Source organism: Solea senegalensis, linkage group LG18, assembly GCF_019176455.1.
Source record: "Solea senegalensis isolate Sse05_10M linkage group LG18, IFAPA_SoseM_1, whole genome shotgun sequence".
NCBI classification, from domain to species: Eukaryota; Metazoa; Chordata; class Actinopteri; order Pleuronectiformes; family Soleidae; genus Solea; species Solea senegalensis.
The window spans coordinates 11505053-11528943 of NC_058041.1; the positions used below are offsets into that span (position 1 = coordinate 11505053).

General features: G+C 42.0%; 2 protein-coding genes across 5 annotated transcripts; both read right to left on the reverse strand.

Annotated features, from left to right (window-relative positions):
- Positions 1–10197: 10197 nt before the first annotated feature.
- On the reverse strand, positions 10198–20222 carry LOC122759702 (choline O-acetyltransferase-like). Of its 4 annotated transcripts, none has more exons than XR_006358292.1 (16): positions 20053–20222; positions 19482–19596; positions 18736–18927; positions 18186–18304; positions 16517–16570; positions 16223–16403; positions 15086–15263; positions 14821–14990; positions 14641–14741; positions 14196–14324; positions 13991–14113; positions 13759–13900; positions 13527–13589; positions 13005–13332; positions 12552–12913; positions 12385–12451 (listed from the first exon to the last, which is right to left on the reverse strand). XR_006358292.1 is itself a non-coding variant. In XM_044014729.1 (15 exons), the coding sequence occupies exons 2-15, from the start codon at positions 19524–19526 to the stop codon at positions 12185–12187; spliced, it is 1902 nt and encodes a 633-aa protein (XP_043870664.1). In that variant the 5' UTR covers positions 19527–19596; positions 20053–20220; the 3' UTR covers positions 10198–12184. The 4 variants fall into 4 exon arrangements, 1 of the variants encoding a protein (XP_043870664.1); XR_006358291.1 differs by having other exon boundaries at positions 12552–12662; positions 12783–13332; XM_044014729.1 differs by lacking the exon at positions 12552–12913 and having other exon boundaries at positions 10198–12451; positions 13195–13332; positions 20053–20220.
- An 890-nt stretch (positions 20223–21112) lies between these two features.
- Positions 21113–23665, reverse strand: LOC122758907 (probable vesicular acetylcholine transporter-B). The gene has a single exon (XM_044013302.1). It carries the CDS (start codon positions 23089–23091, stop codon positions 21520–21522), a length of 1572 nt encoding a protein of 523 aa, XP_043869237.1. The 5' UTR covers positions 23092–23665; the 3' UTR covers positions 21113–21519.
- Between the last annotated feature and the right edge of the window lie 226 nt (positions 23666–23891).

The following is a 23891-nucleotide window of genomic DNA, read 5'->3' on the forward strand; positions in this document are numbered from 1 at the left end:
TGTTTTTAGACGTTGTTTTCTTGTGTCCATGTGAAAATGTGTTTATATTCTGCTTGTGTGCAACATTCTATGGATGTCCAGGCGAATCATGCGTGTAAGAATTAGTGTGAGGTAATGGTGAGACTGCACATTGTAACTCCTATAACCTTTCAGAGAACTACGGTGGCCTCGGCACACCAGAATAGTTTTTCCATTCAGGCTGCTGTAGAAACATGGTTACTCTAAACGTCTTTGTGCACTAGACGTGTTGTGAATATCCAGGACGAGAGTGCAAATCCCATGCATATCAAGTGCAATGCCAAGAAACTAATACATTATGAGGACGAGGGTGGAAAAAAATGACATCAGGTCCTGTCTCTCGCTGCTGCTGGAACGAATGTCAGTGAAAACTATTTTGAAGCTTACACACACCATCCCACTGAAGCTCCACCCCCCCACGCCTTGTAAACTGTTTCATAGTTTTTCTTGTTTATTAAAAAGCAAAGCAGTTTGTTTGGGAAACAAACACAATCGAGCGAGTTGCTGCCGTGTCAAAAGTTTGGACTGCATGTCATCAACAACACTCGTTCTGATTGGTTCGCTGTGAATTCACCTGAAAAAATAACAGTCGATGTGAATGCTGTGTTGACTGGACACTAAAAATACTTCAAACGGGCAAATACTTTGCCTGAAAAAACGCCTCCGGTGTGCAAAGGCCTTCAGGCTATGAAAACCAAACGTGATTATATTCTTTTACAAATATACTTATGTAAGGTTTACATTTCTGCCAATAAACCCTCCTAAAAAATATCAGTCACTGGACCTTTGAATTCATTTTGGAAAAGCAACAGCGAGCCATGTGTCAGCTAATATTTCTCTGAGTCAGCTCAGAGACTGAAGATGCCATAGAGTCCGTCTCTGTGTTGGGTAATTTTAAACTGCGGAGACAAAGCCTATTCGTCGTGCCCATCCGAGGTGTCTTATCGGCCACTTTCTCTGACAAGTGGTGGTGTGAGGGGCCATAAAGCGGCTCCGCCACCATCCCTCAGTCCCGTCCTCTATTACATATGAACTAGTGGCTAAACTGACAGGCTTATTTACACCCGGACACATGTCGCCGAGATGATATCATCGCTCCAGTGTCAAACACACCAACATCTCACTGACAAACTACTATGAATGAAAGGCAACCGAGATTCTCCAGTATTTCAGTTTGGATTCACCACCTTCACTTGCACGTGGATTAGACCTTCTTACCTCTGGCTGTTCAATTACCCAAGCACCCATAAAAACCGGAAGTTCTGTCTCTGGAGTGACATACTGCCGCACCGGTCCAGGCAATAAGAGCGAGATTTAGGATGAGTCTTTCCACTGTGACAGAGACGCAGCAGAGGGACCCTCTCTGTCACCACATATTGCGATCCCCAGCCGCTCATTAAAAATGAAGCCATTACTTCACAGCTCCGGTTCGCTTCCCTCTCTGCTGTTCCTTCATCTACCTCCACAGCCCCCTGGAAGTAAATAAACAACGCAAATGAGCTCAAGAATGTACAGAAGGTACATGAAGTGAATCTGAGTGTGAAAGTTGGCCATACAGTGTAACTTCACAGCTGTGTGGCCCATTAAGTTCTTAATGTGTCTAATTTTTACTTCTGACAATATTTCTTTGCGGTGGGATCAGTTCCTTTCACAGGAGAGTCCCCTGTGATCCATGCAGCAGAATGTGTTTGTTGATCAGGACGTGTGCGCTCCCCACGGAACTGTGTGCCTCACCAGCAGAGGTGGAAAAAAGTGTATTCATTTACTTAGTTTAGATCTGTGTGTTGTTGCAAAGTAGCATTCGAAGACTCTGTGGAATCCACAATGCTCTCTAATAATCTGTGATGTTACAACAGCAGCCATCATAGTAGCAAGTAAAAATACTAAACGGTAAGCAGGTTTTAAACACCTCGTGTTGTAAAGATATTACAGAGAACACAAAGAGTGGAATAATAGAAATACAAGCAACACAAAACCTCACAGCAAAATATGTAAAGTATGTATTTACAGAGTTTGTACAATGTAAACAGTGTCCACATGAGCATTGATGTACATTTTCAGACAACAAATGCGGTAAATATTTGACAACGTGATGCACACGCAAAGGAAAACTGTATATTTACAAGAATTAGCAAACATCATTAACATTTCATCTTCTGCATTTCCTCGATTGAAGCAATTTCATACAAACTCTAACAAACACTGCTATTAAAAATTGCACTTTGGTAAAATAGCCATTTAAAAATCACATAAAAACAAGAATGATCAACAGATTCAGGGAAGCTCGTCTCTTGTGTCGCTTTAATGCAGAGAAAAAGAACAACCCTTAGCGTCATAATTACGGAGCTCTGTCTTCTCTTTCATCAAAACAAGCGCTTGAATACACCTCCATTCACCCATCTGTTGAAGCTGCGTTCGTTCCTCATGATAGGTCACTGCAATTGGCGGAGTCAGTAAGCGGGCGCCGCTCCATGGCGTGTGGTTAAGTTAGTGGAGTCCTGAGAGTGATGAAGCCACTGGCAGCTGTGGGCTCCAGGAAGCTGCTGCTGCTGCTGCTGTCACCGCCTGCCTCTGTTCTCCTCTTCACCTCACACAGCTCTGCTCCACAGGGACGATATTACTGGGACAAATGGTCACCAGGGACTTAAGCACTTAGTGGAGCACACCTTTTTTAATTTTTTTTTTATCCCTCTTCTCCTCAGTCAACCCCTGTTCCTCCCCCTTTTCCTAATGCACATCCCACATCTGGCCTGGCAGTAGAGCAGATCTGTTGAGGAACTTGGGAATGAGAGAACTGCCTTTTTGCAAACTGTGTGTCTCGCATGACCGGAGCCACAAAGCTCACACTCATGCAAACTCATGCCTTTTTATTTGCCTTCATGACAGTATAGCTATTAGCTGCCTGGTGGCGGTTTTCACGTGTCAAGCAGGGAGAGATATCCTTCAGAACTCCAAGGCCAGTTCACAAATGTGTTTGTGAGGAGAGTGTAGAGCTCCTAATGAGTTCCTTCCATCTAACTTTCTCCTTCCTGTCGTCTTGGATCCATTCACATTTGGCTCTTATGCAAGCGGCGTTCACGCTGAACTTGGAGGTTGTTACTCCAATGTGAGGAGAGCATTTAAGCAATTGTCTCTTTGCATCTCTTTCATGGATGATTGACTCTTGTTGAAGATGATGGCCTTGCACAACCATTTACCTTCCACAGTCACACGGAGCTCTCGTTCCATCTCATTTTTTTTGCATGTGTGTACTCGACAGCATCATTTAATGTCTCTGTGAGCGTCACAACGTGCGTCTGATAATGAATATGATAATAAAGCTAATGATTAATGTCCCTTGAGCTGATTTTCATCATCCCCAATGACAACGTTCTGCACTTTCCAACGCCCTGACCCTTTCACTTACCATCCCCACCATTCACTCCGCTACCTCTTTCACTGAGGCCACTCAAATTAGCCCCGGGCCGTTCGATGAGAGCCCAACCGCTACAGGACATGTCGCAGCACTGAGGCATAAATCATTCCCCAGAGCAGGAGCAGTGGCAGGCCTCGGTGCACATCCAGCACCTGAGATTTACGCTGCACATCGAGGCAGAGCCCTGCAATCTGGATCCTCTCCACCAGGTCATCTTCAAATTGGTTATTGATCTTCCAATCACAAAATGAATCATACGTTGCCAACAATGTTTAGGTACGACATTTACAGTAGCACGGCTTGTGCCGCGGCTGATATGCAGCCCGGGGATGGATTATTGTTTAGAAGCCATGCGAAAGCAAGCATCTGCACTGAACAGGCAGTAAATAAGAAAAAGGAATTTGAAGCAATCTGGCTAGAGAAAAATGGCCGACACGTCATCCAGCAGAGCCTCATTATAACATATCAAAACAAGTGAAGAAACTGTTGACAGTCGCTGGCGTAAGAAGCCTGAAGTTGGCTATCCTGCTGCTGCGGTATGCACCAATGAGTGATTATGACTTCATTAATTTTAATATTTTCTTTCAAGATTAATTTTCGTCGCAGTCCTTAGGAAAATATTCACAATTCATGCAATTCCTCTTTTTACTGTGTGTGTGTGTAACATTATTTTTTTAAACAGCATTTGATTTAAAAAAATGTTCCTTCTTATGACAATGACAGAAACCATGCGCTTCCTCAAATACATCATTGGCTTTTATCGACGTGTAACTTAAATGGCTCCAAGCTCCCTCCTTTCAGCTCTTGTCATATACTATATTGTGGCGTATCATTTAATGGGGCTTCACTTCTTGCCCAATTAGGCTCCAAGATGGTGTGTAAATGTAGCGCCTGCACTGGGAGCAGTTCCCCCCATAAATGCCAGAATGGCCATTATCAGAATTCCGTTGTGAGTGAAAGCAGACAGCTATAACAGACTCCCAAGCTTAATTGAAAGATTTTAAGAATGGCAGCAGAAGTACCTTTGGATTTATTCTTAAATGCCAACGTGTCACGTCAACTTCACTTTCACTTTTAAAGATGGCTGCATCATTGCTTGTTGCTTCTAAATTACCCAGTCGTGTGTGTGTACATTTGGATGACAGGTTGAGTCTAACTAACAGGCTGTTTAATGGAATCAGAGTGTAATCTCTTAGCTGTTGTTCTTGATTCATGTGCACATGTTCAATTACAGAGGCTCATTAGGACAACATGATTAGTGATTGCAGTGTATGATTTGTGGGAGCTGAGTCCACTTGTCTTATGTAACGACCGAATGCTAACTTTTCAAGGCATAATTCCTTGTTTTGGCTCGTGTGAGGGAAATGTTGTTGGTTGAGGAGAAACACGTCTAATGATGGATGAATTCTGAAGCAGAATTATTGCGACTGAGCAGATGGGAATTGTTTTTTTTTTGCCAAATTTGAGCTGTCCTTGCAGTGTACGCCTTTAAAGTGAAGGAAGCCACATGCCATCAGATTGAATGTGGAGCTTCCTTAAGGGTTAAAAGTTTCCTCCAGTTGGTTTCAGTGGAGCTTCCTCATTAAATACTTGGGTCCAAAGGGCACTGGAAAAGAGAGGACATGGCGTGTTAAAACACAAATATTGTGAAAGAAAAACAAAACTAACATGTGTTAAAATAATTTAGATCTGGAGGAAGGAGATCAGAGTGAGCTCAAAATCCAAACAAGGGTTTAAACTTGTACAAGAGGAGCATTCACAAAGCAATACACAGGCCAGTTACATAGTGAAGACTCACTGTCTCTGTAGGAATGTCATCACACTGCCATAAAAGGAAGTCTCACCTTGTAGGAAGTGATAACATTGAGTTCAAAACATTGAACATTTCTCTACATGTAGGACATGAAATACATCATTTCCATCACATATCCCTCCTGTTTATGCTGATTTCCAGCATAATTATAACAAATGTTGTGCAGTGTGAGAGCGAAAACCCTATCGGGCAGTTCAAAACATTCTAATTATCCATTTTAAACACATAAACAGCAATTATCCCTTAAACTGTGTTGTCCTTATCTTCATCCCACAGGTTACCATGTAGATCATCGTCTATCAAATCAGACGGAGCATTTTCCGGTGCTGCATTCTCATAGTCCTCTCGGTGGTCATCGGTGGTGGGGACTCTTTCATACAGCATAGTGGTTTTGGTCAAAGCGGTGTCACTGATTCTCTGTAACAGTCCTCTCAAACAGGGAATACAACAACATCCACAAGTGATTAGAATAGCAATCATCACAGCTACAGATAACATCATAGTTTTTATAGAACCTGCCCATTTTCCGAAAATGTCCTGAAGCCGTCCTATCAGAGGATCATTGAAACCAGAATTTTCAGCTAACTCTACAGATAGGGTGGTTAATCCATCCAATGCCTTAGTGATGCTGCCATCAGGTGCTGTATTATTAGGAATAAATGTACAACACATTTCTCCAAACATTCTACAGTACTCCTCCTTTTTCAGCCATCCTATTCTGCCATGCCATTAAACTAGTCTTATCCAACTGTTGCCCCCAATTGCTTCCTTAGTGAAATTCAAAAATCTCTGTTGATTATAGTACACATAATTTATCCAGTCCACATTTTTATTAACGGTTACCCACCAAGCTAGTAGTGATTCAAACCCTGCAGCGACCTGATTTCTGGCTTTAAACTTGTCTGGAACACCAATTGCATCTATATAAATGTTGTTATCAAACCATCCTGCTGGTGCATTTCTCTTTATAATACTCCTTTAGTATTCACACGTATTTTAGGCATCTCTCGTTTCCCTCAGGACACAGGGAGGATTCTCGCTCTTGATACCAAACGAGGCAGTCTTTTTCAACCCCCCCAAAAAAAATTTTTCCAAGGTTTCACTGAGTGTCCCACCTAGATTGTGTTCCTCATTTTATCATGTACCTGGCCTTGTGTCACTATATTTAAAATAAGGAATGCAATTGTAGTCATACATGAAACAGTTATTAAACACAGCTTTCATTCCGGCATGGTGAATGACAGGCATTTGTGCTCTTTTGCAGTGTGTGATCCACGTCTGTCTTTCAGCTATGTGTACTGCTGTGGACAGTAGTACTTGATAGGGCCCTTCCCAGCGTGAAGCTGACCAATTCTTCTGCGTCAGGACTTTGATGAACACCCAATCTCCTGGATTTATTGGCCCTCCTGTGGGTGTTGGATCTGGTTTTGGACGTAGTCTGCCTTGAGCATTGTGTGTAGAGTATATTAATCATGAGGCACAAACATTTCTTTTTAGTAGTTTTAAAATCCATGTAGTAAATATGTTCTCTATTGTGGATACCATTTCTTCTCCTTCTACATTTAAACTCACTGACTTCTTTGGAGGAGAGAGTATAGGCATGTTAGAAGGGTTATAAAAATCATACCACTTACCAGATCTTGTTGTTTTTGGACCTTCTATGGCTTTTCCTGTCAGTGTTGGACCGGAGAGAGTAGGTGCAGAGAGACGAGGGTGAAGAACCTGAGCAGAGGCCTGTGCAGGAGGTGGCGGTAGTTGATAGTTGATGTACGGCGGAGATAATCATCATCCTCCTGTTTATCTCGGTTGGAGTACAAAATAGGATAAAGTTGATTACCTCTTTCCTGACCCTTTCTTATGAGTCCCTGACTCTTTCCAATGGGTCCCTGACCCTGACATCTTTTTGTTTTCTCAGCCCTGAGGGATTAGTTTAAACCTTGTCCTTCCAAAGACAGGTTCCTGCCTTAAATCTAAGAGAGTCCTGCTCCCTGACTTGCTTTACTTATTTAGAAATGTTTTTTTCTTACCCTTTTGATGATTTGAGTCTCTGACTCAGTGTTTGCCTGGCTGATCCTTGGTTGGCCCCGTCACTATCCCACTCTTCACAGGACCTGGCCTCCCTGACGGAGCTTTAAGAGCCCTGTGGTGGAGGTCTTTTTAGGAGGATTTGCAAGGTCTTCAGGTCCACTGATGTGAAGAGAGCGACATGTTGAGCGCCAAAGTTCTGTTAAAATAATTTAGATCTGGAGGAAGGAGATCGGAGTCAGCTCAAAATTCAGCGTTCAGTGTTTTGGCATTTCTGCTATTGAATTGCACTCAAGATAGATGGAGGACAGAGCAACATTGCACTAGTACAGAGGGACGGTTTAAGCATGGCTGAAAACATGAAGAAATGCCTAAGAAAATGTTTCAGAAGTGAATTCTGCTGCACAAAAAACCCAGTAGTTCTTGCCCCTGCTTGTGCCTGCACTGCTGCTGTATACACACACATGCTCCCTCCATCAGTTCTGATAGTATTGCTGGACAAATCCTGCTTTCAGATGGAAGGATACAGTGTACCAAATAATGTTACATCATCACTTGTGTTCAACAACAAAAATCATATACTGCAGCTTTAAATCATAACCTCAAAGCCTCTAATTCTTTTTTTAACCAGATCCTGCTTAGATCTCGGTGGATCCATCTGTGACTAACCACACCTATAGACACCCAGCTGACTCAGTTTATTGCATGGTTGTTAACCAGCATGGACACTGCCCCTACTTTGCTGTGGCCATTTTCAGCTGAGGTAGAAACTGTAGCCTCAGTGGTTTTTCATTTCTCTTGGACTCGATCGGACCCCTGAGCAGAGAGGAGAGAACATAGACGGACAGCTCTGCTCCCCTCCGCTCCCCTCTCCAGTCGATAGCAGCCAGCAGGTGAGATGCTGCCTCCATCTGCAGCGTGGCAGCCACTTGTTAGTGCTAATATTCTCCCATCATCCATCTCCTGGTGGGCTTCCGCCATTGATCTCAAGGCCAAAGCTTGTCACTATAGTTTGTCCTCACACAGTGAAAGCTGTGGTCCCCTCCAGCACTGGCACTGGCTTTAGATGTCCGCAGCTTAATGTTCTGTCAATAGACTCATGGCTGAGCAGCCAGCATTAGACCTGTGAGGTGACTTTCCTCGCAGTGGAATGAATATGTTTTCATGAAAAACAACGTTTTCACAAAACAAGGGGGCAACAATTATATGTTCATTCAAATAAATGCACCCAGATATACCCCATCTATTTCTATTTTTTTTTATTTTAAAGAATACTATATATATATATATATATATATATATATACATATATATATGTATATATATATCCACATACTATATCCCTCCCTTTCAGTTTTACCTAGATTGCATAGCAGCGGTAACTGCAGTGGAAATCAAATAAAACAGGTGATTTTTTTAGGTAATAATATATATATAATAATATACCAGATATAATCACTCTAAGTCATTAATCCTTTTGTTGTCACGTTAATGCAGTGCCAACTTAACTTAAAGGGTTGTGGTTAAGGGTTATTTGCAATATTTATTTATTAACTTATTTACCATATGCATTTATGTGTGTATTTTTAGGTATTTATCACTATTGTTTTAACCTGGGCACTTTTTATTCCCTGTATTCTTATTAATTAATTTATTTTTAGACCAGTTTGGCTCTACTTTGTAGCACCTTGGATTTTGTTTTTAATATAAGGCGTTGAACATTCTTTCCCACATGCCATGTAATGTTTCTTTATGCACTCTGGATTTGTGTCCCGGTGAATGTTTGCGTGTGGAGCGGTGAACCTGTGGAAGCTGAATTGTCCAAAGGGGATAAATAAAGTTATTTGTATCTGTAACTGTACATCTCTATTCTCCATTTTCTCCATATTCTTTTCAGTACCAGTGGTTCAACCAGTCCCTCAGTTCAGCAGGGATGTGATAAATCATTTATAGATTTACAATGTCACTGTTTTGTGTTTGTTTTATATGTGTCACTCTATATGTTTTATCTCTACCCCAGTGTGTAATTTAACCTGCACTTAACGGAAGTTTGACTTCATGTCAAAGGTTTTTTGGGCCCCTGGTCGACCTGGTTCAGTGTTTTAACCAACAGAGAATTGAATTTGGGTCTCTCCCTGAAGACTTTGTCAGATGGCAGTGAAACAAGGACATCTGTTGGGAGTGTGTCAGTGAAGTAGCTCTATACTCTGTGCAAGAGAAAGTCCAGTTGTTTGAGACGTACTACCACTGATGTTTAGAATCATAAATCAACTTGAAGTTTTTCTCTTTTTACATTACAAGAATAAAAGTGACGTTGTTGTTGTATTGCATGGAAATTGTCTAGTGGATTTGCTTCTAGCTTTAGTAGATTTACTAGATTAGATATCTTCATAGTTTGAAGCTCTGTGTATGTTTCTACTAAATGATTCAAACACCACGGACTCAATTAAAAACATTTTCATCTGTCCCTTCCTTATATATTTAAATGAGGCTGGAGGAACTGGATGATTTTCTTTTCTCACTTCAACCTCCCTACAAAGTTTTGGACCTAACAGACTGCCTTCAAATATGTTATTATGTTTATGTTTTCTTGTCTGGTTGTATTCATGCGATGTGAAAAAAATACTTTACATACATGTACAATATATCATGTTCAACCCTCTCAGTTTATACTGTACATATCAATACTGTATATAGTCTGGTAACTGTCTATAATGTACATTCTATTTTGACTTTTTCTAGTCGTATTGTTAATATCTTTCTATATTATACTTTCACATTTTGTGGAAATGCATGTTTATCATTTATTATGTTGACTGTCTTTGCTGCTGTGACAATGTAAATGTCCCCACTGCAGGACTTTACTTATCTCATCTTATCCTGATCGGCTTTATTTTTTTTATATACTAAAATTACCAGAGAGCAGTTCACAGAAGTTGATTTTATTTTCAGAATGATCAGTTTTTAGCTTCACAGCAGAGTGAAAGTCATTTCTTCTTTAAGCAAATAGAGTTAATTTATCAACAAAATACTATAATATCTTATTGTAACCTAAAAAAATAAATCCACAATTTCAACATTCATTGAATATAACATGACGTAGTGCCTTTCACATACACGTTGGATTATGAATAAAATTATTTTCTCCGCCAACATTAACACTACACTGTGGTACAATAGATACGACCTAAGAGGACCGAGGACAAAGAGAAAATCCACAAATATTACATTCTTTTACATGTATCAGTCAAACTAGACAGTGAACACCAATCAGACTCACATCATTAGTAAAACATGGAATAATTCTAGAATAGTAGATCTTATCAACAGTTTGCATGACTTTATTTTAAGGCATTATTGTCTTATACTTTAAATATATTCTATACTATATGAACATTTAAGCTCTTGGCGTGACATATAAAAATACATCTAATATGTAAGAATAAACATGCGTGTGTCTCTGATGTGGCAGATGTGGCGGACATTCACTTTAGAGAGAAATCAAACACGGATGAGGTGGCATCATGACAAACAACAAAGTATCTCCACACTTTCACTGTCGAGCTCCACTGATTTGATAAACTACCACGAGTCTAAACACACGACAGACGTTTGACTCTAACAGCATGCATATGACGTCGTTGATTGCAATAATGTCACTCCAAGGTTTCTGAAAAGGAACCATAGGTCATTTCCTTTCACATACAGTAAGCTCCATGCATCGTATAAAGTGATCTAGTAAATTGCACATACATATACAGTATAACCCTCACTGCACTTAGTTATTTTATTGCACACGGTTCCTACTGGACGACGACGACACATCACGACCTTCATTTAACATTGAAGTGCAGATAAAAAGCACTTATGTACACATGAACACAGTGGTTTGCCTCACCTATAGTCACCACTGGACTGTATCTTGTTAATAAAGTAGCACTGGCCGTTACACGTGACAACTATTGCTGTAATTTCTAACACACACGAGAGCTACGAGACGACTTCGACTGTGCCACTGAAACCATATCACATGCGTCTTCTCTCTAAACACGCACACACATTGTCTATGTTTTCATTCGTCGCTTTCAATAAATATCTTAAAGTGCCTCTTCACATGGACTCCACATACACACAACATCTTTGGCAACTCACTAATGTCAGGATGTGAGGATTTTACACGACAATGTCAAAACAACTTTAAAGTGGACCTAAGAGCAACATTGATCCGGTTTGTTGTGAACACAGCAGCACACACATTTATAGGACGTCGTGATTGTTAGACTACATTTACTAAAGCACACTTTTGACATAAATCTATCGTGACTATGACACTACTACTCTACAGGTGTGTATGTGTGAGATACAGACAGGTGACAAATAGTGGGATGGTGGGTCACTTGCGTGTCATCAACCTTAGATTAATGTGGATGAATACCTCTGTGTCAAAAGGTATTGCCTTAAAGTGACGATCAAACTGCTCATTGACCCTCCGTGTCCGGCGGATGTCGGGTGTCGTTAACCTGTAACTCTTCTCATTTGTCACCCGTCTGTATATACTGGGGTCACACAGTTTATTCACTCTCTGACTGAGGAGTCTCTCCTCACACCAGTGCTACAAATCAGACATGGCTTCAGATTCCTAAAGGCAGCAGACTAGTCCATTTTAGTCTGCTGAGGGGGTCAATTTCGACCTTTCGAGTGTTCTGATGACCCAAAATGATGTTTTTTATTTATTTATTTTTTTTAAATGTATTTTGTATTAAGGCTTTGTGTTTCGTTGTGAAGGTAAAACTATTGCACATATAACAAAAAATACACACAAAGGCATCTCAATGACTGAGTCTAAAGCTAAAATCTAAGTTCTAAAAGTACAGTGAGGAGCAGCTGTGTAGATTATGCTCCCTCAGTATGGCTTACTTCCCTGATTTATGAGGCTGGCCGCCTCCCTGGCTGCTGTCAGCCAGTTTGGTAGCTGCAGCGCTGCATCTATTGCACAGGTCCCTGATCTCCAGCAGGCCCTCGTTTAGGGCTTTGACGAAAACGGCCGAGCTCGTCTCGGTGTTCTCCCAGAAACTGGACACACAGAAGAGGATGTGGTCCGACTGTGGGTCGTAACAGGCGCCGTAGCCGTTGGGAACCACGGGGCCGTAGCAACAGAACATCTCCACAGTGGTCGGAACCTAGTGGCAACAGGACACAGTTCAGTTAGCCAAGAGGGAAGACCCATAAAAATGTTAAATGCTCTTGAGTCCTGCACAAACAAAAATGTTGTTTTTTTACTGATCATAGACTCTTCCCTCAAAGGATGAGCTGAATGGATGGATGGATGGATGAATGGATGGATGGACTTCAGTTGGCAGGAAACATGCTGTTGGTAGTGAGTTTATCTTTCTGAAAAAGGTACAATAAGCATCGTTTTAAAGTTGTTGTAAATTTAAAAAGTTGGTGGTTTACTCAAGAGAATCTGACAATTTCAAATAACTGTGCGTGTTACAGCTGCGTATCTCTCACCTCATCCTTCCCTTTCAAGCATTCATGCAGGAGAAACTAAGGTAGCCTGCAGTTATTATTAAAAGGTGTTTAGTTTGTCCATGAAACACATGGTGGTCCTACACTGCGACCTCCATAGAGAAGACCCGCTCCTGATGTATATAAAAAAGAGCTCACGTTCAAAAAACATCAGTGTAATTTTATATTCAATTTCTGCTTTAATCACAATCTAACACACTGTACCTTTAAGTGTTGAAGGAACTCAAAACATTCCCTTGTTTCTTCATCGCTTTATCAGGCCGAGGTACGAATCTTAACACGTATGTATGTGACGTATAATCCACCTCTGATGCTCATGACACATTTAGAAGAAATGGAAGCATATAGGCATGGATTCTCAGAGTGAAGAGATGTTAACTGCATTACTTGTTACCTGACTGGTGGAGAGAATGAATCGGTTACTGGCCACATACGTCTCATCACAGAAGATGTCTGGCTTCTCCATCTTGAGCTCCTTTGAGATCCTCAGAAGCCCGAGGAGATGATTGTCTATTGCCATTCCCGTAACAGCCTGAAATACATTTTTAATCAGTGCTCATTAAATCTTTTGGAGGAAAAATGGGCTTTACAGTTTTCTCTTATTAACAGTTTCTCTTTACATTTGCCAACATGAGGACTTCTATCTTTCCTACTCCTCACACATTTAAATGCAACATCATTGTGCATGGGATGTTATTTTATTAAAAACTGGTTTAAAATACTTACTGCAATCGTATAATCCGTCTGGGCTTTAAGTGCGTCCTGCAGTCGTTTCATTTTCTCTGAATCCTGGAGAATGAAACAGAAAACACATTTTTTCATTGATCCAATAACTCTGCAGGGAGATCATCTGTTTGGTGTGCCGATGCTGCCAGACGCACCTGTTTTAAGGAGGTGTGATGAGCAGTGATATGGGAGTTGCTCAGTAATTGGGGTCAAAGTGAGAAAAATGACTCACGGTGAAAGTGACCCTCTCGTCTGTCATGGACTTCACAAAGGCCAGGGCCTGGAGAGTTGCAGAGCGGATGTTGTCTACTCGACCTTGCTGGAAACGCCGCATGGACGCACTCTCGTAAGTGGGCACGAGTCTTCCTCTGCATCTGAGAACATCATTAACATGGTCGAGACGATATCAGCACATTTAAACGGCTACTGGAATAAAAAATGAAGCACAGATATTTCTTTTTTACTTGAAAAATGCAAGTTGTAAGGCGACTTGTATAAATGCATCCGGACTCATCCTCTGCTTTTTGATGAACTCTTTCCCATAAGCTTTGAACGTGAGAACATCCATGTCGAGATTATTCACCAGCCTAAAGAAGAGAAGACAAATGATGTGAGACCTCATGTCTTGGTAAAGACTTTGAATGAAATGTGGATATTTGTCCTTCTTGCCTCTGGAGTCTGTCTCCAGATGCTGCTAAGAGTCCCTGGATGTGTGGGTTGGATTTCCACAACAGCCTCTTTGGAGGAGGGAGCTCTCTGATGCTGGACGCACTCGCCATCCTGGAGGGACTCCCTGTTCTTTGGTGAAAAAACAACATTTACAGTAAGTCTTCAACCTTTTATTCACTGCCAGGGTTTTGAACTTCAACACTTTTGTGGTATTGACTGGATGTTAAACTTCCACTGTATTTAATGTTGGATATAGAAATCAGTAAAGAGTTAATATCATCAGCATCAGTTAGCCAATAAGCATACAGCGTGCTGTTTGACCAAGTTAAAACTGGAGACTAGAGTCAGACAGAAGGGGAGGAGTCCTGCTCTTATCAATCAATGAATATCAATACTGTATTGAACATTTTAAATCAATACCCAGTCCTGTTCATGCCTTACTTACATATATTTCATCAGGTATTCAGAGCACTGCACCAGAACTATCCCCTCGAAAGGTGAGTGTTCGCACACCACTCCACAAATCCCATCCATTCCTATAACAAACTGAGATAATCTGGATTAATAAAGAGAGCAAGCTCTTTTTTCCGTTGAGAGCTAAAGCGCCTTGAACGTGCTCCTGTACCTGCATCGACTTGTCATACCAACGGTTTGAGCCGTTTTTCTCGCGGCCGCCGCCGTGCAGCATCAGCAGGGCCCTGTTGGTGTCACTGGGCACGAGGTCGCTTGGTTCATCCAGACACACCACGCACAGGCAGCTCTCAATCTGAGCCAGAGAGTCTCTGTTGGTTTGATCTGCGTGGAACAAGAGGAAAAAGAAAAAATACTGTATAATACTATATTTTCCATCGGGTAATAATTTACGTCGTTCAACATGTTTAAGCTGAGACCTTTCATGAGCACATCCCTGGCTTGAGCCCATTCTGTTCTCCCATCGGATGTTAAAATACCAAAAGGAGGAAATCTCTCTTTAGGATTTTCCATCATTTTCCAGATCCTCTCCAGCTGGGACAAGATCTCTGTCTCATTGAGCTGCTTTCCACATGCGACGACATTCAACACGAAAAACTAGAGAGGAAAAATAAATATAACATACATAATCATGTTACGTCCACATATTGTTATTATGGTGCAATGTTTGTGTCGCCAAAATAAGATACATGTGAGACATTAGTTACAGAGATATCACTGGGCTTTGTTGCTGCGATTGGTCAGAGATGCTTTTTGATGTATTGGAACAGTCAGTCAACAGTAATTTAATTTAACGCCTGTATCTCCATAGGGACGGGCCCTTATGTGCTAAAGATTGATAGTTCCCAGAAGCATTTCACTGTAAGACTGCCCACTAACTGTGCCTTGTTATGGCGTCATTCATCGGCACAGCGTGACAATCAACATTTTGTGTTTCTCATGAAAAACATAAAATGTTGATTTTGCATCCATAACCATTTCCCTAAAACCTTCAGTCGTGTGTCACAGACACACACATGCTCAGACCTGCCTCTCTTATCCCTGTAAAATTCAGCCACTGATTATATCAGTCAAATAGTTTCCTGCAGCCAGTAATAGAAGTCATTCTCCACATTTGTGGAACAGTATTTGTTTAATGATTTCCTTGCCCTTTTTCATATTACATCACATTGTGTTGCAATAGTGAGTTTGTAAAAAAAAAAAAAGCCATTTTAACCATAAAATGTCCTTTGCGTAAGTGTTTTTGCCCATTTTTATAACATAATAACTTTCAATATTTGTCAGTTATTTACAATTTACTGCATGTTAAAATAGTGTAACAATTTAAAATAATTACCTTTACATTGCATTTAGGTTCAAGGAAAATGTTATATTCTGCACCACAAGGCAGTGTCACATTGTCAAGTAAAATACCAAAAGAATAAAAAAAAATCCTATTTCATTGTCTGAAGTGATGAGGTGTACTTGCAAACTGAATATTATATTAAAATATCCTCACATTCACTCCTATTTTCTTTCAGACTGAGCATCACAAGTCTCATGTATGGTGTTCTGACCTGAGACCTGCAGGCCACGACGATGTGCTCCTCTGCTGACGAGGCTGCCTTCATCTGCACCTTCAGCGTGTCTGTCTTCAACCCCGGGTAGCGGTAAGAGGTGAAGAGGCGGTAGTACTGCTCCATGCACAGAGGGGTTCCCGCTAACTGGCCACGGCCCACATCCGCAGGCAGCGCTCGCCTGGCAGACACAATCACACAGCTTCACATTACCTCTGAGGTCTCATCGTTACTCTTACTGTTTCATTTCCACCCTCCATTTACTCACTCTCCTCTGGAGACGTGGTAACTTACTCGTCAATGAGTCTTTTATACTCCAGCAGCCCTCTGATGAGACGAGCTGCAAATCTTACAAGAAAGAAAAGAAGACACAGAGTCACTGTAACCAGCCAGTGATTATAATTACAGTACAGTCTCGTCTCTCAAAGGGGCCTACGGTAATCACATTATGGTAAATGACTGGATTACAGCTGTGGGTTTTTCTGTGTTTGTGAGAATGAAGCATGTCTCTGTGTGTGAGTGGGCGCCGTGGGCAAATAGGGAAACACAGAGCCCGTGTCAGATCTCATGTTGTGTGTCATTTGTCTTGTTGTTATTACGCTCAAAGCTGGATCAATACAAAAAGGAGTCAGCAGCAGCAGCAGTGCACCACACCCCAAGACGAGGCCTGACACAGAGAGAGTCTCTGTGGAGAGCTTGGCCCTGTCACTCCCAATCTAATAAGTGACTGTGTCAGTAAATAACCAGCTGCTCAGGGTGCTCTGGAAATATTCACTAAGTGCACCACGGAGCTGACACAAGTTAATGGTGAGTTATAGGGCTGGACGGACTGGTGTAATGTCTGCTTTGACCATGGCTCATTTAATAACAGGGAGGGATTTGGCCCGAGACATGATGCCAGTGATTCTGTCTGAGTCTGTGATGCAGATGTTGATCTGAGTCTGTGTCTGCGGAGGAAATCATAAACCCTGTCAGCAGCAACAGAGCTGGACCATATGTGTATGTTTTGTATTGTTCGTGATGAAGTGCAGGAATCAGTCGTTTTTTTTTTCTCCACAGTGCCTGAATGTAACTGCAGAAGGAATTTTACTGAGCATCACATGATCTCATCAAATCTGACATGAGGTGCAATTATATTCCTTCATTTAAGTCTGCTTTGAAATCTGTCAAAGAAACAACCACTCAGCCTTTGGATTTAACTTCTATTAATTACAACAAATTTGAGAATTAAGTTGCCAGATTTTCCATCACCAGACGTCAATGTAAACTCAACATCATTGGTTTATGCCAGGCATGTCCAAAGTCCGGCCGTCCTCGGTCAGATTTTGTACGGCCCGCAGCTTTTGGTTTAATAATGTATTATTTATGGCCCCGTATGGAGTTGTGCTTTGAAACTAGAGTCCCAGCTGTGACAGTCAGATACAAGATGTGAGTGGAATTTCTTCATCATTTTTTTCTCTCCTGTGTGGCTTAGATTTGGTGACATTGTCATTTAAAAATGATAATTGTGTCAATGAAAATAAGATTATTATAAAACAGTGCATTTGTGTGTAACATTTACTGCTAATAAAAAAAATGGTCTGAAGGAATTCTTCACATTATCAAATGTTGCCCTCGTTTGGACGCCCCTGGTTTCTGCTTTGTTGATGGACAAAGAAAGTAACTTGATGTTTACTTGGACTCATTTTGCAGACAAAATCAATTAATTAACCAAGAAAGTAAAAGTAAGATTAAATGTATTTGTTTTTAAATGCTGCATTTGTTGTATCCTGGTCTGTTGTGGCAGTTTCCATATATATATATATAAATGGGTTTTATGTCTAAAACCCTTTGTTGCAGATACAATTTTCACCTCTTACACTACTTTTGATAATAAACTTGATTGATTATGCTGTCACATGCAGTTAATTGCAAATTTAATTGACTCATAATGTGAAAATTATTATTATGATTCAGCACCTACCTCAGAGTGTCTTTATGGTCTCTGAAAGTCTGTTTGGGAAACACCATGACAGGACTGGAGTTGACCGGCAGAGCCAACCTGTTGTTCAAATACATGTCCTCAAGCCAGTAATCGTAGACCTGAATAAAAACGAACACACACACACACAAACAAACAAACAGGCAATTTGTGTTGTTTTGTAAAGTTTTTCGACTCAAGTCGTTACTTTCAAAGTGGAGACCTGTGGGCAGTAGAGTAAAAAAGCCCATTACAGTGTATCACTGCCAGATGAAAGAAAGAGTGGGAGAGAGTGTCAGTGTGAGAGTGGGAGTGTGATGGATTTCACTGAGCTGGATGAGTTGTGGACTGACCGATGAGATGCAGGAGGACAGACAACAAAGGATGAGCAGAGGCACCATAAATCTCTATCGTGTGCTGTTACTCTTTTTTTCCCCAACTATTTTATGAACAGTTCTTAAAATAGTGATGGGTAGAAGCCATGCAAGATTGCTTTCTGTCCAGTTCATGCACCTATGTGGCAAAAACCACTTGTTTTTTTGTAGAATTTTACCCAGTTGATGGTCTTGTCCCGTCTCTCCAACAGCTTCTTCTGGAGAGCCTCTCCAACTCCTCCAGGAGCTCCAAACTTCTCCACAACGGCTTTAGTTTTCATGAACTGCTGCTCTGTGACCAGGTGCTGGACACACCTCAGGTACATGTCCAGGGTTTGCTTCAGTGGCGGCACCGGGACCTTTGGCAACACCTGGCGTCACATAACAGAGGTGGTATAAACAGAGATGAATGAAAGGACGGGAGCTGCTTAGCATGTCTTTCATTAAAGAGGTGATTCCCTCACGTCTTTTCTTTACACTTTTATTATTAGAAACACAGTTAATAATTGATCTTGAAAGCTTCGGGGCCTGTTTTTTTTTTTATTTCCACGGCCACCTGGGACTAGAAAACATCTTCTTTTTGAAAGGATAAAAAATGCAAATTGGTTATGTTTGAAGTATGAAGTCTGATCATTTGCAAACTGGAGTTAAGTTGAAGATATGAGTTCCAGGAAATGGAGACTTAAGTTCTTAACTGCGCAAAAAACATAAATGTTAAACTTCAATGTTTGAAATGAGGTTTCATATCACTGAGGGATCGAAATCCAGGTTGGTCAGGTTTGATTCCCTAGCGGCAAATGAGTGAAATTGCAGCAGCCCACGTTGCTGCGTTTTCAGCACCATGGACAGCGACAGCTGACAACTTGATGCGGGATGAGTAAATGAATGCAGCAACAATAAGAAACTAAAAGATATCTTTTCATACTTGGCTGCCTCGATCTCTGGACGTCTCTCTCTCCAGAACTGGCATCTTTGCGTTCGAGTCCACTCAAGAAAAAGTGTTGTGGAAAACTCTAGAAGTGGAATGAATTCAGGATTCCCTGCACAAAAATGTTGAGACATTTGATAAAGAGAGGATCAAGAAAGTAAAAGCTCAATAAACAAAAGCAGAGCTGCTGACAAATGGAGCTCTACGCGGTGCTGTCTGACACAGCATGGCTTCCATTCCTCCTCAGCCTAATGTAATTTACTGCTTGACCTTGAGTTCTTCTTCGCTCACCACAGCACACACATTTACATCTTTGTGCAAATTCTTTAAAAGTATATACAAAGGATACATCACAGGAGAATATCTGTACTTATTCTAAACGCAGGTTTTTAATTTAAAAGATTTAAAAATAAATATCTACCATTAGAGGAAATGTGAAATTGTAATCATAGGAAAGCAACTAAAATAAAGAATGTTAGGGAAACTTATACGACTTTTAAGCAGCTTTACACAAACACAAAACTCGACTTTGTTGTAGTTTAGAAAGAAAAGAAAGTTAGTCGCCTACCTTATCGGCGTGGGACCCATGAAGTGTGTGTTGAGTCGCCTCCCACGTCCGCGCCGTGAAATCCCATATTAGAGTAATAGAGTTCCTCTCGTGCCTGCTGCACTGCTCCCACGTCCCCACGCCTCACCATAAGGCTGTGGCTCCACATTAAAGCGCGCCGTGAAAACGTAAAAAAAAAGAAGAAAAGAAAAAGGGTATGCTGAAGGTGCGTCCACCTCCCCACCCTCGAGCTACGAGACTCCTCCCATCGACATCTATTCGAGGAACATATGATCTGACAGCTAACCCACCCTCCCCCACACACCCAACCACCCTCACCCACATGTGACAATAATGTTCAGAGGCATCAAGAAAAGGTTCTGATTCTGGCTTCGTCATCGGTGCAGGTCAGCAGGAATGACTTTGCTCCAGGAGCTGAAAGTTATTGAAGACATGTATCAGCCTGACGGTGCGCAAAAATACTTGGATTTGTTCATGTGTGTAGTTTTAATCTCATGGTTTTGTGTGTTTTCTCTTTATTTCTCAACTTCCTCTTTTGTTGTTGAAGCAAAACTGGGGAAGGTCAAATTAACTAGCGTATAATTTTTCAGCGTTCATATAAATTCATCCAAGACATTTTGTTTAAATCTGAACTCCAGAAAATATACATTTCCTCTCCTGTTTTTGGTTGAAAGAAGGATGTTTTTGTTTTTTTGTTTTAATCCAGGACTAAAAAGGAAGCCATCACTGTCACAGATCCAAACAAATTTATTAAAACGACAGAACAGCCTACATGTATGTTCATCTTAAAGAGACTGACTTCAATATCTACGTCTTGACAAAAAAATGTTCATACATTACTTACACACATACACACACACGCGCGCGCGCACAAACGCACATTCTCTCCGTTTTAGAGGTCCACGTAGTTTTTTTTTTTTAAACAATTTACATTGTGCATTTTTATCCACATATGTACAAAATCCATTTATTATCATGTATAATTTCAACCAACAAAAAACATGAAATAAAAATAAAGCACAGGCCCATTTTTTTTAAAAGAAAAAGAAATAAAATGGTAATAAAATAAGAAATTGAGGCCTTTGATGTCTAAGTTAAAAAAAAAAACGTTGTCGAGACTAAAAATAGAGGCTATTTTTGTATAAGAGGGGAAAGTGTGCTTTTTATAGTTGGTCCCATATAATCGTGTACATGAATCCATTTATTTATTTTACAATACTGAGACACAGAAACCTCTCACAAAACTCCACGTCCATGACAAACGATACAGAGACTCGTTGGACACAATGAAATCACAGTGAGAAATCAAAAAATAAACTTTGGGGAAACGCGTCACACAATCGTGATTGTGGTGACCGGGTGTTTATATTGCACATCGGTACTGACATAAAAGTTTAAAATCACTATAGTCATAGCCAAATCTTTTTCAGGGGAATGTTTCAGGGGCGGTAAAGAGCGAGACCCGGTCTAAGTGAACTCCGGACCGGACGACTCTTCTGACAATGACCGCTGTGCTCGGAATGGGTCGAACCCGTTTTCATCTACTGACAGACAGTTTCCAGCAGAACTGTAGCCCTTCTTTTTAGCTCTCCTCTCCTCCATCTTGATAGTGTCGTACAGCCCCTGCGGAGCCTCCTCTAACAGGTTATCTCTCTCGGAGTGGGACGGTTTCATTTGGCACACGTTGCGCAGCAGCAGCAGAGCTGGTGCGTAAAGCACATTGACGAGACCCATACCCAGATTGAGTTGCACGAAGCCGAGATTGTGCACTATCTGCCCGGCTACTATAGGACCCATAGCATATGCAACAGAGTACGAAATATCCGCTATAGCATAAATACTACCGTACACGGAAGAATGACGCATGTCTACTAGAAACGCCAGTGTGGGCAGCAGCGCAGTGTCTACGAGTGCAATGCCAAAACAAATGCCGCACAACGGCGCAATGAGCTGCCCAAAAGTTTTGCATGCGGGGACTGTGCAGGAGCTCGCGCCTATGATAACCATGCCTACAGCTCCGTAGAACCACTGTAAATGTGGATGCTGCGCCGCCAGTTTCACTGTAATGTACACACCGAAGACGTGAGGAACGAAGGCTGGTAGCCAGGTGAGGCCCATCTCCCACTGGGAGGAGTGCATGGTGCTCTCCATCCAGTTGGCGATGGTGGGTTCGAGAAAGGCCAGCGGGATGTTGCACACTGTGAGCGCCCCGGCCACCACTGCTATGTACGGGTCAATCATGAGTCTGTATATGGGCGTGCCGACCGGCATATTCTCTCTAGTCCTGTTGGAGAACGGCTTAATGACGGTCAGCAGCAGAATGCCGTCCGCCAGGCAAATGCATGCCAACGCGATGAAGGGAACTCTCTTGCCCACAAACTCATACAGGATTCCCCCGAAGGGAGGCGCCACCAGACTCCCGAAAGAGATGAACGCCAGAGCGATGCCGAGCGCCCTGGTTCTCTCTGCCTCCTCCGTGTACTTGTCAGCAATCATTGCGAGTCCGGACGTGTCCGCGAAAGCAGACCCCAGACCCTGTAAACTTCTGGCCACAAAGAGCGTGGCGTAGTTCTCCGCGAAAGCGAAGATGCAGGTGGATACAAACATGACAGTGAGTCCAATTAAAAGCGGGATGTCATATCCGACCCTGTCTATGAAAGTTCCCGACAGCGGGTTGACTATCAGCTGCAGAATGGCTTTGGACGCAAAGAGCACTCCTATCTGGACATCTAAATTGTTCTTGTTGCTTTTGTCTTGGCTTGTGCTGTTGGCTGCTGAGGTGTTGGGGTGCAGGACGACGTGGACGTGCTCTGACTGCTCACTCTCCAGGTCAGCGAGATAGTCTGGAATAATTGGAACGATTACCATGTAGAGCATATTGTCCAGCAAGAGAGCCACGCAAACAATCACTAATATGATCCGTCTCTGCCGGTGAGGATCCCGCATCGCGGTGCCTAATTGCTTGGTCCTTTGGCCCATCTCGGACAGTTTTACGGCGGCTGATTTAGCCAAACCGGAGGATCCTCCTTGTCCATCCATTGTGTGCTTTTATTGTTTTTTCTTTTTTGTCTAAGTTTTAAAATAGTTCTTGTGCTTCTTCTGTCCGCTGCCACTGATCTCTCAGCACCTCTGGTGACTCATTGGTGTGTCCTCGACATGGATGTGATGCTCGCTGTCCTCACTCCGCCTGTGCGTAAAGAAGGAAGAGGCGCACAGGAACTTGGCTGCTTCATCAGTGGAGAAGCGTCTCTTCCGCTGCCTCAACTTGTCCTCGCCTCAGCCCCGTCCGGTATTGTTTCATGGTCATCCGAGGAGTGACGTGATGGTGAGCTCGCAGACTTTCTGCACCGCGCAGATGAGGTTTCGGTCGCTAATCTCACATGGCAACGTTTAGTCTGGAGCGGTTTTCTCACTTATTTGAGGAACCTATACGACCAAGACTCTCACCTCTGTGCTCATGTCTCCCATCACCTGTGGCACTTTTGCGCTCAGCTCTGAGACCACCACTGACTTCGTGGTCTTTGGTGCACATTAACCCGCAGGTTCGGCGCTTTTCGTTACACCATTATTTTCTCTCCCCCTTTTTCAACAAGAGCTATGACGCATGCATCGCCAGCTTGCCCCCAAGTGGATCCCTTCGTCACTTGCCTCATTTATGTTAATTTCCAACCATGGCAGCAATCACTTCAACCAATAAGAGCCAGTGAGTTCACCACATCCCCTCAACAAGAGCAGGGAAGGAGGAAAAAAAAGAAATGTATTCTTAATATCCACTATGTGATTCCTGATTTGTTGTAATTGTTGCAGGAAAATGTCACATTTCACATTCATGAATTGGC

What these genes read in the sequence shown, in the direction of transcription:
- LOC122759702 (XM_044014729.1), bottom strand. Translation starts at nt 19,526, where the DNA reads ATGCCAGTTCTGGAGAGAGAGACGTCCAGAGATCGAGGCAGCCAA. An exon ending in GACCATAAAGACACTCTGAG is followed by an intron (nt 16,571 to 18,185) that starts GTAGGTGCTGAA and finishes CTTTCTTGTAAG; the next exon opens with ATTTGCAGCTCGTCTCATCA. An exon ending in TCGTGGCCTGCAGGTCTCAG is followed by an intron (nt 15,264 to 16,222) that starts GTCAGAACACCA and finishes TTTCCTCTCTAG; the next exon opens with TTTTTCGTGTTGAATGTCGT.
- LOC122758907 (XM_044013302.1), bottom strand. Translation starts at nt 23,091, where the DNA reads ATGGATGGACAAGGAGGATCCTCCGGTTTGGCTAAATCAGCCGCCGTA.